Here is a 17,612-nt window from a genome sequence, read left to right as displayed (position 1 = left end):
CAATGGCTATCCATATCTCCCTGGTTGAATACACGTTCCAGCAGTCATAAAAGTAAAAGCTAGAGAAGACCTGTATACTGTCTGAACTTTGAATGCGTTGTCTAAGTGGCGCACAGATCCATTGGCAAAGGACCCTTACTGGCTTCATGTGGTTAAGAGTGATTTCTGATCAGTTGTTGACTGACTGTTGAGCTATTGTTGCTGTTGATTTTCAAAGTAGGGTCTCACTCTAGGCCAGGCTGACCTGGAACTCACTCTGCAGCCCAAGACAGGCCTTGAAGTCACAGTGATCCTCCTATCTCTGTCTCTAAAGTGCAGCCTCCCGGGTGCTAGGATGAAAGGCATGTGCGACCATGACCAGCTCCATGAAGCTGTTTTAAACAGGAGTAGGAGAGTAGATTTACAGACGAAACCACAAATTTTAAAGATGAACACAGCTGCCAGTGACTGTATACCACAGGGACACAGACACTATGGAACTAGTATTCCACAAAAGTGACTGAACCAATAATCACCAGCTCTCAGGATAGGGGTGGGTTGTAAGATCATATATTGCCTAAAACTATACCCAAAGGTAGTGGCTCATTTCTATCACCCCAACACCCTAAAACTGCCCTGAGTTTGAAGCCAGTCTAATCTACATAATGAGTTCTAGACCACTGTAGATTATAAAGTTATATGCTGTGTCAACCTCTAAGAACACACACACACACACACACACACACACACACACACACACACACACACAGAACCAAAGTGGATATTTTTCTTTTTTAATTATTATTATTATTATTATTTTGGTTTTTTGAGGTAGGGTTTCACCCTGGTCCAGGCTGACCTTGAATTCACTATGGAGTCTCAGGGTGGTCTTGAACTCATGGAGATCCTCTTACCTCTGCCTCCCAAGTGCTGGGATTAAAGGCAAACACCATCATGCCCAGCTCTTTTTAAAATTATTATTAACAACATATTTCATATGGATGCGTCATGTGTTGGTACCCTCTTTTCTCTTATCCCTGTACCCATTTTGTTGGGGACGCTTCTCAGTGGGGTTGCAGGTATTCCCCATGGGGTTGTGGTTTATGCATTGTGGGAGCAGTAGTCAGTTGCTTTTTTGGGGGTGAGGGAATGCCTTTGGGTATGTTGTCTCAACATGGCTCTTACAATTTTTCTGCCTCCTCTTCCACAAAATTCTCTGGGCCATGGTGGGTGAGTTTTAAGTCTGCTTCAGTGATGAGCTCTTAGGAGCCTCTGGATCTCTGCTTTGGTAGGTATTGAGTGTCCTTAGGGTCTGTCTCCTGTACCCTGGTGCTGATTATCAGGTTCAGAATGGAAGCAGGACTCTTGCTCATCTCCCCATTCCTCTGTGGTTTCAGCTGAAGTGCAAGGGGTAGTTTATCTCCTCTGGTCTTGCTACCTTCCACAAAAAAAGAACAGATTCTCCAATGGAGAGTGAAGTTAGCATAGTTTAAATGGGATAAACATTATTAATTTGGGGAGAATTTGATATATGTAACTTCTCTTTTAGCCAAAGACTAGTGACATCTTGACACTGGAGAACATAATCTTTGTCTCCATAGGATTCTGGTCTGGTTCCCAATTCCAGATATGGGTTCCTTTACACTGAGTGGATCTCTTAGTCAATCAGAAAGTTATTGATTAGCCACCAAGGCTGTGTGCCACTATTGCACTGGTGTGTACATCCTGTCAGAGTGTTTGCTTCTGAGTAGCTGAGACCTCTGCTTGCTCAGACCATTGTTGGCCATTTTCCCCCAGTAGCTCATCTAATGCTTTCCAGCACTAGACAGGCTAACTGTCTGGGGACTGGATTTCTATTGAATTTTAGCCAGGTCTGTCCATGCTCTGTGTCAGGAGCATATGGTGTCTTCACTAATAGGGTCTTAGCTTTTGCCTCAGGCAGGTGATCAAGTGCTTTGACAGAAAGCTGTCTTGATTTGGGGACCTCATAGGCCTCTCCAATCAACAGCTTAATGTGGGTGGCAACTAATTTCTGGTACTGGGAGCTATAGGCCAGAGACAGAATTTTTTTTTTCTTTTAAGTGCAGGCTTCATCCCACTCTCACCAGAGCTCTACTTTTCAGGTGCGTCCCCCTTACTCATTTTGAGGGTTATAGCTTTAAGGCTATCTCCAAAGATAAAGGTTCCTATGGTATCAGTTCATTTTGGATTTAGTTTTATGCTTGTTTTCCTCCCTGCCTCTTCCCCTCCCCTCAAGCCCTCCATCTCTATTGTCTGGACCTTGATTGTCTATCAGGGATGACAACTTGAACAGGTCCAGGTTAGGAACTGCAGCTCAGTGACAGCATGTGGTGTTTGTCTTTCTGTGATTGTGTGAGTTCACTGAGTATGATCTGTTCCAAGTCTGTCCATTTTTCTGCAAATTTCACTGTGTTATTTTTTTCTTACTGCTGAGTTGAATTCCATTGTGTAAATGTACCACAGTCTTGTTGTTCATTCATGCAGTGATGGGCATCTGGGTCGAAAAGTGTACATTTTTTGTGTAAAAGTTATGTGATATGCAAAGAAACAGGAATGTGTAACATATGCTCAAAGCAAAAGTATCTGTGGAAATTCTCTGAAGATTCAAATGTTGGAGTTACAGTCAACAACTTAATAGGTGTTATATAAATATATTCAAAGAATGAAAAGAAACTACTTAATAATGAAGGCAGAATGTAATGACAACCTATCAGAGAATTTCAATTCAAAGAGAGCCATTATAAGAACCAAGTGTACATTCTGAGGTTGAACAGTTAATAACAAATGAAAATTTTACTAAGAAAATGTACTTCCTAATTTTGATGGTAGAAGAAATTAATGAACTTGTAGATAGGTTAGCTATAATTATCTTGTCTTGATATATATAGATGGAAAGCAGAAGGAATAAAAATAACAGAGCTTTAGTAGAATTCTCCAGACATTTCTATATATGCGAGTTTCAGAAGGGGAGAAGAGATAGAAAGGGATAGAAAAACATTTAGAGAAATAAAGATTAAAAACGTCCCTAGATTTGATGAAAAAAAAAAAACCGAATCTACATATCCAGGAAGTTTAATAGAATCCAGGTAGCATCAAACAAAGAAATTCACATCTAGATAGTCTAGCTGTTCAAAGCCAGTGGGCATACGCCTGAACTCCTAGCACTCAGAAGGCGTAAGTGGGAGAATCGTAAATCCAAGGCCAGCCTGAATAGCCTAGCAAGACTCTGTCGCACGCCTTTAATCCCAGCACTTGGGGGGTAGAGGTAGGAGGATTGCTGTGAGTTCTAGGCCACTCTGAGACTACATAGTGAATTTCAGGTTGGCCAGGGCTAGAGTAAGAGAGTAAGACCCTACCTTGAAAAACAAACAAACAAACAAATAAACAAAAAAATCTTAAAAGTAATAAGAAACTAATGACTCATTACAGAATGAAACTGACACCTAATAGCTGACTATTCCTCAGAATAACAAACACAGGAAGGCAGAGAAGTGAGACTGGATGTGCTGAAAATAAAAGAAGTATCAATCAAGAATCCTGTGTCTAGCAAAACTGTTTCAGGATGAAGGTAGAATATACTCATCAATAAACAAACACAGAGAATTTGCAGAAACTGTCACAAGTAGTTTTATAGGAAGTCCTTCAGGCTAGAAGAAAAGAACAATATATAGTAATTCAAATCCATAAGAAGAAATAAAAAAAACAGTTAAAAGTATACACATGGTCTGTTAAATATTAAAGACTATGTGGTATGTCATTTGTTTATTTTTTCTTTTTCTTGATTGATTTACTTACAAACTATGCTAATGGGTTTATACTATATAAAATTTAATATATAAAACAATAACATAAGAGGAATAAATTGGGATATATTTGAGAAAATGTCTATATTATACCAGAATGAAGTTGTATTACTGTGATACAGATTGAGACGAGTGAAGATGCATGCTATAATCTCCAAATGTATACAAAGCAAAGAACTAAAAGATAGCAAGAAAACCATCAAAGGTATTGAAATGGTACATGGTACACTAAAAAAGTTATTTAACATGAAATCAAATTTCACTGAATTTTCATGATGCCCTTGCAAAGGAGAAATTATTATTCCCATTTGAGAAATAGAAGAACTGAGACTCAGAGAATTTTCACATGCTAAAAAGGACAAAGATGGGAATTAAAAAAAATATTTTTATTTATTTATTTGTGATGAGAAAGAGCAAGAGAAGAAGAGCAAGCTAGAGTTAAGAGTATGGACATGTCAGGGCCTTCTTGCCACTGCAAATGAACTCCAGACACATGTGCCACTTTGTGCATCTGGCTTTACATACGTTCTGGGGAATCGAGGCCCGGGCCAGCAGAATTTGTAAGCAAGTGCCTCTAATCACTGAACAGTCTCCCCAGCCCAAGATGAGAATTGTTACTGTGTGTGTGTATGTACACACACATGTGGAGGCCAGAGAACAACCCTGAATGTCATTCCTCAAGAAGGCCATCTGGCTTTTATTTGGAGACAAGGGTTTTCCTTTGACTTGGGGTTCATCAATGAGGCTAGACTGACCAGCCAGCAAGCTCCAGGGGTTCTCCTCTCTCTGCCTTCAGTGCTGAAAATTACACACATGTACTACCATATCCATTCGGCATTTTTATGTGGGTATTGGGGAATTGAATTCAGGTACTCATGCTTGTGAAGCAAACACTGTACCAACTAAGCCATCTCCTTAGCCCCTAAATGAGAAATGTATATTTTTTTTGCCTGGAGGTTAAACCTCTGTCTATACCTACCATGCCACATAGAGCCTTTCAGGTGCCCTATAAGGATTATGAGTGGGGCACACCAAGAATTCCTTAGATCAGTCTTTAGGCCTCTGCCACAGAAAATATCAGGTAGTGAGATTCTGTGCAGAGGGCAGAGAAGATGTACTTGCCATTTCATGCTCATCAAAAACCAAGGAGAGGGCTGGAGAGATGGCTGAGCAGTTAAGGTGCTCACTTGCAAAGCCTAAGAACTCATGTTCAAATCTCCAGGTCCCACGGAGTGAGATGCAGTGACACAAGTGTGTGATACTGTACTTGCCCACAAAGGGGCACAAGTGTTTGGAGCTTGTTCACAGCAAGCTGACGGTCCCGGCATGCCCATTCTCTCTCTCTCTGCCTCTTTTTTTTTTTTAATCTTTCTCTCAAAATAAAAATAGTAATTAAAAGAAAACTTAAAAAAATACCCAGGAGAGCCTGGGGTGCGATAAGGGAGATCAAAAATTCCTTTCCCTTTTATTGGATCTGCATTCTTTGCGACTTTGAACTGAGACAGTGGACCCACTGGTAACTTTATTTTCCATTATGAAAACATGTTTATTTTAATCCTTTAGGAGATTTCAAAAGCTAAGAGTTAGTCATTTGAATTTCCTATGTTCCTTGACTTTAATCTGTAAAAGGTAATCTCAAAATAGAAAAACAAAGCAAAATCCTCCAGTTGCTCTGTCAGTAGCATTTGGTGGCATTTATTTCTTCCTCTGAGAACATGATTGATCAATGTGAGTCCTGGATCATCTGCTCTCACACACCAAAGCAAGGTGAAGACCAAACATACATGTGGAGGCCAGGGGAATATTTATAAGAAAGAAACCTCATCAGTTTATATGGATGTAAGATGTTCTGGTCGTCTACCATGTACAAAAAAATAAACACTCAGAACCTCCAGGGATTAAAACAGTAATAATTTTGTTATTTTTAATGGGTCTTTGGACTGGGCTATCTGGATTCAGAAGGTGTTTTTATTTTTTTAATTTTTTCAAGGTAGGGTCTCACTCTATTCCAGGCTGACCTGGATGGAATTCACTTTGTGGTCTCAGGCTAGCATTGAACTCATAGTGATTTTCCTACCTCTGCCTCTCAAGTGCTATGATTAAAGGCATGTGCCACCACACTTAGCAGGTATGGTATTTTTTAAAGTTTTTTTTTTTAAGATTTATTTTTATTTATTTATGAGAGAGAGAGGTGGGGGAGAGAGAGAGGGAGGGAGAGAGAGAATGGACGCCCAGGGTCTCCAGCCACTGCAACTGAACTCCAGATGCATGCACCACCTTGTGCCTCTGGCTTATGCGGGACCTGGAGAATAGAACCTGGATCCTTAGACTTTGCAGGCAAGCGCCTTAACTGCTAAGCCATCTCTCCAGCCCCAGTTGTTTAGTTTTTATTCTTGTGTTTTCTCTGCTACTCTTGCAAGTATGAAGATGTGATATTAGTTTCTGCAACAGAACCTAGAACTAAAGGAAGGAGAACAACAACAAAAAACAAAAGCCCTGGCTATTGATTTGACACACATCAACGAGAAAAATCATTACTTTCTTTCAAAATGACTGTAAACATTGATTCTTTCAAGGGTTGGCCTTTCCTTCTTTGTCAGTCTGACATTGTTCTGTCATGATCTTCTTGATAAATTCCAACATATTGATTAGCATTGCAGCAGAAAGCAACACTGACATTAAAAGAGGGTTAAAGTACACCCTGCTAGCTTAGTCATTGGAGCACGAGAATCTTATGAGAGAGGTAAATAAGTAGTCATGCTGACAGAGCAATACCAGGGATATAATGTTTGAGACCAAGCATCCCTTTCTGGCTACAGAGTTGAGCTACACTGAGGTTGTTGGAAACACTTGCTCAGGGCAGTGGGAAAGGACAATATAACACTTCACAGCCATCCTGGAACAATGGGCCCACCCCGGCAGAGGTGTGGTATTTTCCATACACACAGTTGTAGGCTGGACCTGCAAACATCTGGAAGCTTGACCATTCCAGAGTGTCCTTAATAACTCATTCACACGAAGACATAGTGATGCTAAATATTGGCCAGAAGCTCAGCTAAGACAATAGATCAGAGACCCTCAGTTTTCTTCATGTGTCTTGGGTATCTCACAGTATGGCACTGTGCCCTTGGAGCACCCCAAGATCAAACGTTCTAAGAAGAAGCAAATGGAAACCACTGGTCAAGGCCGAGCCTCACAAATCCATACCTACCCAGAACGTCACTTCCATCACATGCCAGACTCAAGAGGAGAAAAAACAAGGAGCAGTTTTTGACGTGAGGGGCAGGCTGAGCATATGCCCAGAGGAGACATTGGCACCTCTTCGGCAAAGCAGCTGCCACAGTGGCTCACAGCTCTGCAGCCAGTGGAAGCCCTGCTTACCACCCTGCACTGCTGCCAGTCCGAGTGACCCTGCAGGACATTCTGTTCCAGGATGAAGCCAGAAAGCACAGCAGGGAGACTGTCCATAGACATAGGCCTCCTGCCTCCAGCTCCCCTCCCTCCCGCCAGGCAGAGGTGAGCCCATGGGTGGTCTGATGAGCAGAGGCACATCTGCTGCCTCATATCTGAGTGACCCCATGCTGGCAATCAGTAAGAGCAGGCATGAGTCTTCACAGCTTCCTTCCTGGCTGCTTTGGAGGATCCTTCCCTCTTCCAAGCGTTTGTTTCTTGGGGTTCCACCAGCCCCCTTCCGCCCACCGGTGGTTGGAGAGACTTCTGTATGATGGTGGTATGCGAAGGACGAAACATGTGTTCTTTAGGACTTGTTCCCTGCACACTTGCTTCATGTGGACTGGGAGCCGGACTCCAGGATGTTCCTAAAACAGTGAAGCAAGAACCCCCACAATGAAAATGCATTTATCATGGGGAATTCTATTTTAGCCAACAGGTTGGTGAGAATTCCAGCACACTGAAAGCCTGCTCTTCTTATATAACATGGCCAGAGAAGGAATACTATCTTTCCTGCCATGCCACACAGGGAAGCTGTGAACCTTTAACAAGGTTCGTGAATGAAAGAGACTAATTGGTACCACTAAGCCTCCATTCAGAAGGTTTGGCCAGGGGCTATTTGGGTGCATAAGAAAGGGAAATTCCACACTTGCCAGTAGAACCCAATATTTGATTGATGTCCTCATAGCTGGCCTAGATATTCCTGGCCTGACTTCAGAAGGAACATGTAACAAAGGCTTACATAAGAAAGAGTAGAAAAAAATTTTTTTCTTCCAGGGTCATATTTGATTATTATTAAAAGATATGGAAAAGCTGAACATGGTGGTGCATGCCTGCAATTCCAGGATTTAAGAGATTGAGGCCAGCCTAAGTTACACAATGAGACCCTTCTTTAAGAATAACTAATTAACTAAATGAATAAGAAAGCTATGGAAAGAGTAAGCCTGTTGTTGAGTCTTTCACTCTTAGTTGGAAATATCTTCTCCTTTTTAAAAAATATTTTATTCATATTTATTTATTTGAGAGAGAGAGAGAGAATATGGGCATACCAGAGCCTCCAGCACTGCAAACAAACTCCAGATGCATGAGCACCATTGTGCATATGGCTTATGTGCGTTCTGTGGCATCAAACCTGGGTCCTTTGGCTTTGCAGGCAATTACCTTAACTGCTTAGCCATCTCTCCAGCCTGTGTCCTTTTATAAAATGAGTTCTGACACATTATGAGATTCTTCCCATAAACACTCAAGGATTGAGGTCCCCCCCACATCTCCATTCTTGCATGTCAGACAGCATAAATTGCACGTGTATTAGAGGAAGCCAGGACATACAGCTTATCACAGGTGTCTCTTTGACAAGTCAGGAAGCAGATACACTTAGAGAAGCCATGGAAATAAACATAAAGTGTCTTGCATTCCAGACCTCTGACAGTTAAATAGTGAATCCAGAAAAAATTCCAACTTTGAGATTATCTCCTTGTTGATATATCTACAACAAAATGCTTTTAAAGAACATATTATATGAGGCCTGTTGTTTTATTATAATCCTTATGTTCACATAAATAGCTAAGAAACAAACAGAAAATAAACATACTGTCATAGTTTAGAAGACAGACATCAGACAAGGCAAAAAGTTTAAAAACATTTTTTTTTTTTTAGGTAGGATCTTGCTCTAGCACAGGCTGATCTGGAATTCACTATGTAGTCTCAGACTGGCCTTGAACTCATGATGATCCTCCTACCTCTGCATCCCATTTGCTGGGATTAAAGACATGCACTACTATGCCCAGTAAGGTAAAAACTTTTCATTGTGACAGAAAAACAAGTCATTTATTCACTCAATCAAATGTTCAGGGTACTTCTATTATGTGCTAGGGATTTCAGGTGCTGCAAACCTGGTAGTGAGAAGACTAGATAAGGCTGTTATTCTGGCTGTGGGTGGCATAGAGAGGGGCAGATAATAATCCAACAGAAAAATGAAAAATAAGCAACACAGAGCACTGGTGCCCTGAAAGCACAAAGTAGTGTTGTGATCTGACAATAACAGCCATAAAAAGTTTAATGACCTGCAAAGAGTTCTTTGTGGCTGAGCTAAGATCTGACTTTTGAGAAGCCAGTGCAGCATAAATTTGAGGAAAGAAAGCATAAGAAAATAGAACGTGTGAGTGGCTGTGAGGAAGAAGTGAGCTGTAGTCGGTGGCCTCCCAGATGGCCCACGATGTCCACGTCTTTGTTTGGTCTCCTGCCACACTGAATAGGATTGACTTGTGTGAGCATACGGCATTGTGCGCACACACAATGGCATGTGGCCTCAGCAGCTGGGTCATGAAAGGGTTGCGGTCTCTGCCTTACCCATCCACTCTGGGGAGACAGCTGCCAAATCAAATCACTCCAACAGCTCTGTGGACAGACACTGAGGCCCACTGTCTTCTGGCTAAGTATTACACAGAGCCTGAATGCGCTAGCTTAAATTCTGAAGCCAGGGGCATAACGCAGCCTGTGTGAGGTTGGCTATTGATAGACCACCATTATTATGTGAGAGGGTCTTCCTACCTCTTTGTACTGATGACTATGGTTATATTTTATTTGCAACCAGAAATTCTCAAAGACATGTGGGCCAATTTTTTTTTAAATTTATTTATTTGAGAGCGACAGACACAGAGAGAAAGACAGATAGAGGGAGAGAGAGAGAATGGGCGCGCCAGGGCTTCCAGCCTCTGCAAACGAACTCCAGACGCGTGCGCCCCCTTGTGCATCTGGCTAACGTGGGACCTGGGGAACCGAGCCTCGAACCGGGGTCCTTAGGCTTCACAGGCAAGCGCTTAACCGCTAAGCCATCTCTCCAGCCCCCAATTTTTAAAAGACTCATCTGAGTGCATTTCTAACTACAGTACAATTAGAGCAGCCAGTCTCATAAACTACCTGAGAAACAAATCAAGCCCTCAGACCACTGACACTCCAATCAACATCTTGATTGCCACTTGAGAGTAACCCTGAGCTAAATGCGGTGGTTCGTAGTACAATCGCAGCACTCAGGAGGCTGGGGTTGGAAGTGAGACCTTGTCTTAAAAAATTAAATAAAATAAGACTGATCCTGAGACAGGACATCTAGTTATGCACCTTGGCCTGAGGTGAGATGCTAAATCTACTATACCATAGTCTCCTCACACACAAGCTTGACATGCTGTAGCAACCCAGAGGCCCATGAGGTGAGGTCAACACCATGGAGACACAACGTTCAGATCACCTGGAACCTAGAGTTAAGAGTGTTTATTTTAATCTAAGCATAATTAAAATGCTGCTGGGAAATAATCTATCATTTCAAAAGAAGTATTCTGACAGGAGAAAAGGGTATTAAGTCACAGAGATGAAAATTTCAGGACCAGGCAGAGCTGGATGCCGATCCTCAGTTTCATAGGAAGTCTGTTTCTGACCATATCTTTCTGTCTCTGTGTTGGCTTCATGCCCAGAAGAGTCCCTCTCAGGCACTGCAAAGATTCCAGACATATCTTCAAGCATACATCATTTATAATTATAATTATTATGTCAAACATGGAAGGGAATACAGTCCTCTCTCCATTCCCAGGAAGAGTTCTGATCGGCCTTGCCTGGGTTATAGAACCAGGTTTGGTCAATTATTATGGTGATGACCATCCTAAAACGTAGAGCCCTATGATTGACAGCCATACCAAAAGCCCGGGAGTAAGGAAAGGTCAGTTTCCAAAAGTAAAGAGTGCGAGTGGAGCAAAATATATTAGTCAATGACCACTATGGACAACTAGCAATGGGACAATGGCCTAGCCTGGTATTTGTACCCTTGACTGAATAACACAGGGTCTTGGGGGATGAATAATCACTGGCATATGTGCATCATGAGCCAGGGCTGATTTGGGTGGTGGATGTCAAGGTTAGAAGCAAACGTCTCTATGCAAGGTTCCTTGAACATTGATGGTGACTCTCAAGCATGTCCTACGCTGAGTCAAAATTCACATCACATCTCCCTTTCATTCTAGGGATTCCTGGTGGCCTTACAGTATGGCTTTGCCAATGGAGAGGTACGTTTTCTACGCTGCCACCCCAGCTTGTGCTGGGACTGGCGCTGGAATCCTAATCTCCTGGTGGTTTCTGTTCTTGTGATGGTACAACTGTGACCAATTGGGAGAAATTTTTATTGTTAACACCCATTAGAGAGAACAGAAGGCGGCTTAGCAACTTGGGGAAAGATGTCAGGATGGGAGCGAGCAGCTCAGAATAGCCCTTGAACTATTGAAGCCATGCTAGGATTAAGGTGCGATGAAAAAGATAAGCATGGCCTTTGGAGTCCAGAAACCTGTAGCCAAACTTTGGCTGACCGTTAGGTGCTCTGTGAGTTTAGTCACACAGTATAGTATCATTGTCATCTGATGTGTACATTTGCTGAGGGTAGCCCCAAGTAGCTACCCAATAAACATTTGCTGAATGGTCACGTGAGAAGTCTACTCCCAAGATGGTCACCCTTCCTTGTCTTCTTGCTAGGTAAAGGCAGAGCTGCGAAAGTCCTGGGGCCGCTTCTTGCTAGCTCGCCACTGGGGCTGTCGAGCCTGTGTCCTGGGGAAGACCTTCCAGTTCCTGGGGACATGTCCCAAGAAGCTGACAGAGGGAGATGGTGCTGAGACCCATCGGCAGCTGCAATCCTCGCCTGATGGCTCACAGCTGGCCACGGGGGCCCAGGGGCAGGTTGGCGCCCGACCTCACCGAGGCCATGGAGTGTGGCCCCGGGGCAGCAGCCTCTCTGAGAGCAGTGAGGGAGACTTCACCCTGGCCAACACCATGGAGGAGATTCTGGAAGAGAGTGAGATCTAGGGTATGGGGCCCATTGCTCCAGCTCTGCAACTGTTGGACTCCTGAGAGCTGGAGAGCTGGAGGCCAGGCGGGATGGGTACTGCGGAGTGCAGAGCTGTCCTTTTCCTGTTCACCATGTGTGCTTCGATGTGAAGTTTGTCCAGGCTTTCTAAGCTCTGTGTAAATAAGGCAGTGCCTGGGTGGGTCACCGTACTATGCCTTTCACCAGGCTTATTTTCTGGAATCAACACCGGTCCCTGGGGCTGGCCTTGAATTCAAGTGAAAGAAGCCATAAAGGGAGGTCTCTTGTTAAATAGAGTCTAGCTGGTATACCTTCCTTCCTCCTGATGGTATGGGATTTCTTTCTGTACAATAACCCTTAGGAAGTCTCTCTCTCTCTCTTTTTTTTTTAATATACCAAATCCTAGGCTCATAGCTGAGATCCTAAGAGAACGAGTCTGGGACAATGGTCAGGAACTGGAGCTGCCTAACAGTCATCTGAGGGAATTCAAGTCCACCCTCGGACGACCCTGGGCAGGTCCTAGGAGAGCTAAAGACCCCAGGTCTGGCTTAGGGCAGGAGAAGGGAGAGGTGTGCTGCATCCATAGTTCATCTCTGATGTCCCTGAACTCCTTTATAAAGTGGGACCCCATAATGCCACCAGACCTACTTCCTTGCTCGTCTTCTCTTCCTTTCCACACTGTCTTGCCTCCTTGTCTTCGTTTCAATGCAGAAGTTTGAACTGTTATGATGCCAAGTGTATTAGCTGCTTTTTCTTGTTGCTGTGTGGTCAGATTACCTGACAAGGAGCTAAAGCTAAAGGGAGGCTGAATTTCTTTTGGCAGAGTGGAGAGAGTGTGTCTAGATGTGACAGTAGGCACATTGTGTCCACAGTCAAGAAGTGGGGAAAGATGAATACTGGTGCTCAGCTTCCCTCCTCTTCTTTTCATTCAGTCCAAGACCCTAGCCCATGGGATGGTGCAGCACACATCCGGGGTGGATCTTCCCTCCTCACTCAAACCACTCTTGAAACACAGAGTCACAGACGCACCCAGAAGTGTGTCCATTAGGGTATTCCCAGTCCAGCCAAGTTGACAAGATTAACTATCATGTCCTCCTTTTAGCCTCAGTTGAGAACCTTCTGAATGTTGTCATTGATGCTTTTCTCTTCTTCCCAGAGCAATCTGTCCTTCTGGACTAGACCTCTTCTAGCCTATTTGCTCTACATGCTTTGGGGGGGGGGGTAGGAATGTCCCTCCATATTTGGCTCAGCATTGATCCTCTCACAACTACACCTCATGCTCCAGGAGACTTATCTACTGCTTTCCTGACCCAAGGCCCCACTGATAAAAATTCTGTTCCTCAGATAGATGCTGAAAGCCCAGGTAAGGCAATAGAAAAGACTCTGGCTGAATGTGAACATACTGAGTGTGACATGAGAAGCCCAGGGCTCTACATTAGCCAGGCCTGTGGGGCCAGAACCTAACCTACAGAGGTTGGAGAAAGCCAGGCCACTCAGGTCAGGCTCAGTGACTAGGGCCACCAGGCAAGAGGCGGCAGGAAGACCAAGGGAGAAATAGCTTTTGGAAACATTGTATGAATGGACAGGAGTGTAGCTTTTATAGTGTGCAAAAGTGTGTGTGTACATTGGTAGGGTATGCTATTATGGAAATCAATACTGTCTCATTTTGATACTTCTCAAGGAGGGCTGCCAGACTTTTCATTTGGTAAATGAAAACCCACAATCTGCCATTACATGTGAATTTCAAAGAAATGAATCATCTTCTTATATAAATAGATCTGAAAATTGAGTTTAATTGCAGATCCTCTTTGATCTGACCACTCTCTTTGTTTAAAGGATGTTTTGTAGCAGGGCCAGAGCAAGGGTGAGGCAATTGCTTCTGAAAAGCACATCAAGCACAATAAATTGTACTTTAACGCAACGATATAAAAAAATAAACCCACAAACTATCTCTGATAGGTCATTTATAAAGATAAAGTTTTATTGGCACCAGGACCTGGATCAGCATATATCAAGTGAATCCAGCACATGCCCATGTAGGCTATGGCCCAGACCATGTCTAAAATATTGGTAGTGTATTCATTGGAGACATCTTAGAATATATATATTGGTGGGGAATAGGGTCTCATGTATCTCTGGCCTTAAGCTCACTATGTAGCTGAGGATGACCTTAAACGTCTGATCCTTCTCCCTCCATCTACTAAGTGCTAGAGCTACAGGTATGCACCACCATACCTGGTTTATGTGGTGCCCGGGATAGAATCAAAGGCTTCCTGCATGCTAGGCAGGGACTCTACCAACTGAGCTACATCTCCAACACTTTTGAAGACTTTTTAACACTAACTTTGATGTCTAAGTGATTTTATTAAAATATTTATCTCAACTATGGAGCTTTTGGGTGATCCTTTAAATTTTATGTCTCTTTTACTCCATGTTTACAGGATGGGGACAGAAGCAAAGGCATCAAGGAAGTGCATCATGTTTTGTGTTGTGTGTGTGTGTGTGTGTGTGTGTGTGTGTGTGTATCTAGATTACTAGAGTACAATCATTAAAATATATATCCTCTTATATTTTTTTTTTTTTCTGCAAGTATCCTTGCCTTGACTCATTAGCCAGTCAGCTCCTAGAACGTGAGGGCCTCCTTGTTTTCCTTGCACACACTCAGGACAGGGCTGGTATGGAGCAGTTGCTCAGGATGCAGCCTTAAGTTGAAAGAAGGTTAAATTGCCTCTCAGGAGCATTGGATGCTGCTGAGTAAGATCTTATCCAAGATCTCACCACTAATAGAGGATTTATTTTTTCCTTAAGCATCTGCACACGTCCCCCACCTTCTTCCATAAATGGGGTCATCAATACACACTGCTTTGTTCTTGCTCTGCTAATGATTAAAACAAGTTTATTTAAGTTGATTACACTTTGTTCATTCTTTGGCATTTGTTTCTGAAGGCACGTGCTGCTCTTCAGATCCGGGTTTATTCCCCTCTGGATTTACAAAGTTGGCTGTGATTCTTCATGCCTAGTAATGGTTTTGGAAACATAAGTACATCAAACTGGGCCATGAAATACATGTGGTTCCAAGAGTCACATTAGTGGCAAGGTGATGCAGGTCTCTTTGTAGAGGCCCAGTAAGGCCATTATGTGAAGAGAACCAATTCTAGGAGCTGCTGCTAAAATATGGTAGGTGAAACAGGGCAGACATCCCTGTTTAGAGGGCAAACAAGACCATTGTATGGAGCTGTCAAGATGGACTGTGGTTTACAATGGAGACTTGAAGATGTTTTAGATATACTAGGATTCAATTGCCATGAAGAGATGGTGGCTCAGGACGGGATGGTTCCCTGGGTGTGACCTGCTTAGCAGGAGAGGCAGAATTGAAATCCAGAGACTTTCATCACTGGTTGTGGATGTTGAACTGAGAACTGTTGTTGTTTTGTGTATACCTGCTGGTTATTGGTTTGTTAGGTCCAGTATCTCCTTGTTACAATGGAATATGTACTCTGTGCCATTATGTGTTAGAAACAGTGTAACTTTGTTTTGGTATTATAGGACTCACACTTAAGAGACCGTGTATGTCTCATATGAGATTTGGGACTTTTGAACAATATTAAAGTTGGACTAAATACAATTTATAGTGTGATATGATCATGTGTCTATGGAAGGTGGATTGTTATGGTTTGAAAGTATGGCCCCATAGACTCAGACTTGGAACTTGAATCTGTAGTGGGCAGAACCAGACTGGGGAAAAAATATCTCACTTGGGATAGAACTTAAGTCCAACTCTAAGGTATGTGGAGAGCAATTTGAAACTCTGGCTGTTCCTGCTTTTTTGTGGTTACTGGTTATCAGATGATGCTTCTATGCTTAAATCTATGGAAATGAGCCAGCTTCTTTCACCATGGATAGTGTTCCCTTGAAATTTATAAACGTGAACTAAACCTTTCCTCCTATAAGCTGCTTTTGGTTGGCATTTATCCCGAAATTCAAAGCTGACTATAACAGACAGTTTAACCACCAGAGACAGAAATGGGGATGGAGTAGGCAGAATTATGCTGTTCCCCACCACCTGGCTCCACGGATAGTTTTTGCACTTGGTGAGAAAAGAGACACTACAAACATACCTGTAAGAACTACTTCTAGGTGACAATGACAGGAGCCATTTCTTGATGTATGTCATTCCCACTGGCCCCATCTAATGGACTTTATTGCAGAGGGCTCCCCAGAACATCAGCACACATCTTGGGCATGTCAGAGGCACAGAGTCATATCTGTGGTGGGAAATGTGATGCATGGGGTGCAGCAATGGCATTAGGCATGGATCAACTTATTGGTAAATCTATGGAGTCACCTTTTAAGGGTGATAAGAAATGCACATAATACAGCCCCATAGAGAGCTGAATTATTGTTACTAGCCAGGAAGTTGTCTGTTTCTCCCTTTGACATATACACAAGGAAGCAGGGAATTAGAGCTATGGAACAGCTTCTCCAAGGTCTCGAAAGTGAGCATCTACTTTTACAGTCCTCCATTCTGATATTTATAGAATCACACTTTTCCATTTGGAAACCTACATTTCCTACTCTCTGCCCATGAATTTTGAGTCTTCCTGGCTCCATCCATTTTCAATGACACAGGTATTAAAATCTCCTTGGCCAAATCAGGACATTCCATTCAGATGTACCTGTCAGAGAAGGCACTCAATGGATCAGAGATGGGAGATGCAATCCTGAGACTTTGCTGACACTTTCAAGAGATTTCCACCACAATGGGAACCATGAAGAAGTCAGCCTGGATCTGCCTGCCAGCACAGCTGGAATCTGCCTGAAAAGGATGGTGACACCAGAAAGGAAGCCAAGAGATGGAAAACGGATCCTGACAATAACCCTGAGGGTTAAATCAGACCTGACCCAATACTACCTATGGGGTTTCAGTTGCAAGTATGAGTAAATTCATCTTTGAGGCACAACATTCTGTGAAGGGTCTTCTGTCTTTTGCATCTGGAAGAATCTTAATGATACAGTTCATCAGCACCTCTTTACTTCCCTTAGCCAAATTTGTCTTCATACTGCTCACTCTTCTCCTAGCTCATTTCCCATAGACTGTCACAGAGCCATGCAGAGCCCTGGTTCAAGTGGGCCCTTTTACTCCAAGCTAACAGAGGAGGCCCAAATTAGGTGCCCATTCTTTCATTCTTCCCTGGCCAGTGAGGCTCCAGTGAGCCTTTATGTCTTCCACTGAACCACAGAATCAAGACTTAATTATACTCATGAAGTCTGTTCTTTTAGAGCCAAGTGACAATGATATCAGAGAGCTATGAGAGGCCCCAACTTCAAAATACATGAGCAGATTCATTCAAAGAGGGGATGGGAAGAGTACTGGAAGAAGGTGTTGAGGCCTCTGGCTGTGTTCTTACACCAGCCTGGGCTGAATTCATTTTCTCTTCCCCTTCCTGCTCTGGTTCCTGGTCAGCCCACTCTGTTTACACTGGAGAAGTATCTTGGGTAGACAATCCCTCTTCCCCAAA

General features: G+C 43.1%; 1 protein-coding gene across 1 annotated transcript in view; it reads left to right on the top strand.

Annotated features, from left to right (window-relative positions):
- Glp2r (glucagon like peptide 2 receptor) overlaps nt 1-12,092 on the top strand; it is a 67,771-nt gene extending 55,679 nt beyond the window's left edge. The window contains exons 12-13 of the mRNA XM_004663136.2: nt 11,264-11,305; nt 11,766-12,092. Coding sequence (XP_004663193.1) covers nt 11,264-11,305; nt 11,766-12,092 — 369 coding nt within the window. The remainder of the gene's footprint in view (nt 1-11,263; nt 11,306-11,765) is intronic.
- Nucleotides 12,093-17,612: the final 5,520 nt, after the last annotated feature.

The sequence above is a fragment of the Jaculus jaculus genome, chromosome 12 (genome assembly GCF_020740685.1).
Source record: "Jaculus jaculus isolate mJacJac1 chromosome 12, mJacJac1.mat.Y.cur, whole genome shotgun sequence".
Classification (NCBI taxonomy): Eukaryota; Metazoa; Chordata; class Mammalia; order Rodentia; family Dipodidae; genus Jaculus; species Jaculus jaculus.
This window is presented reverse-complemented; position numbering and strand designations above follow the sequence as displayed.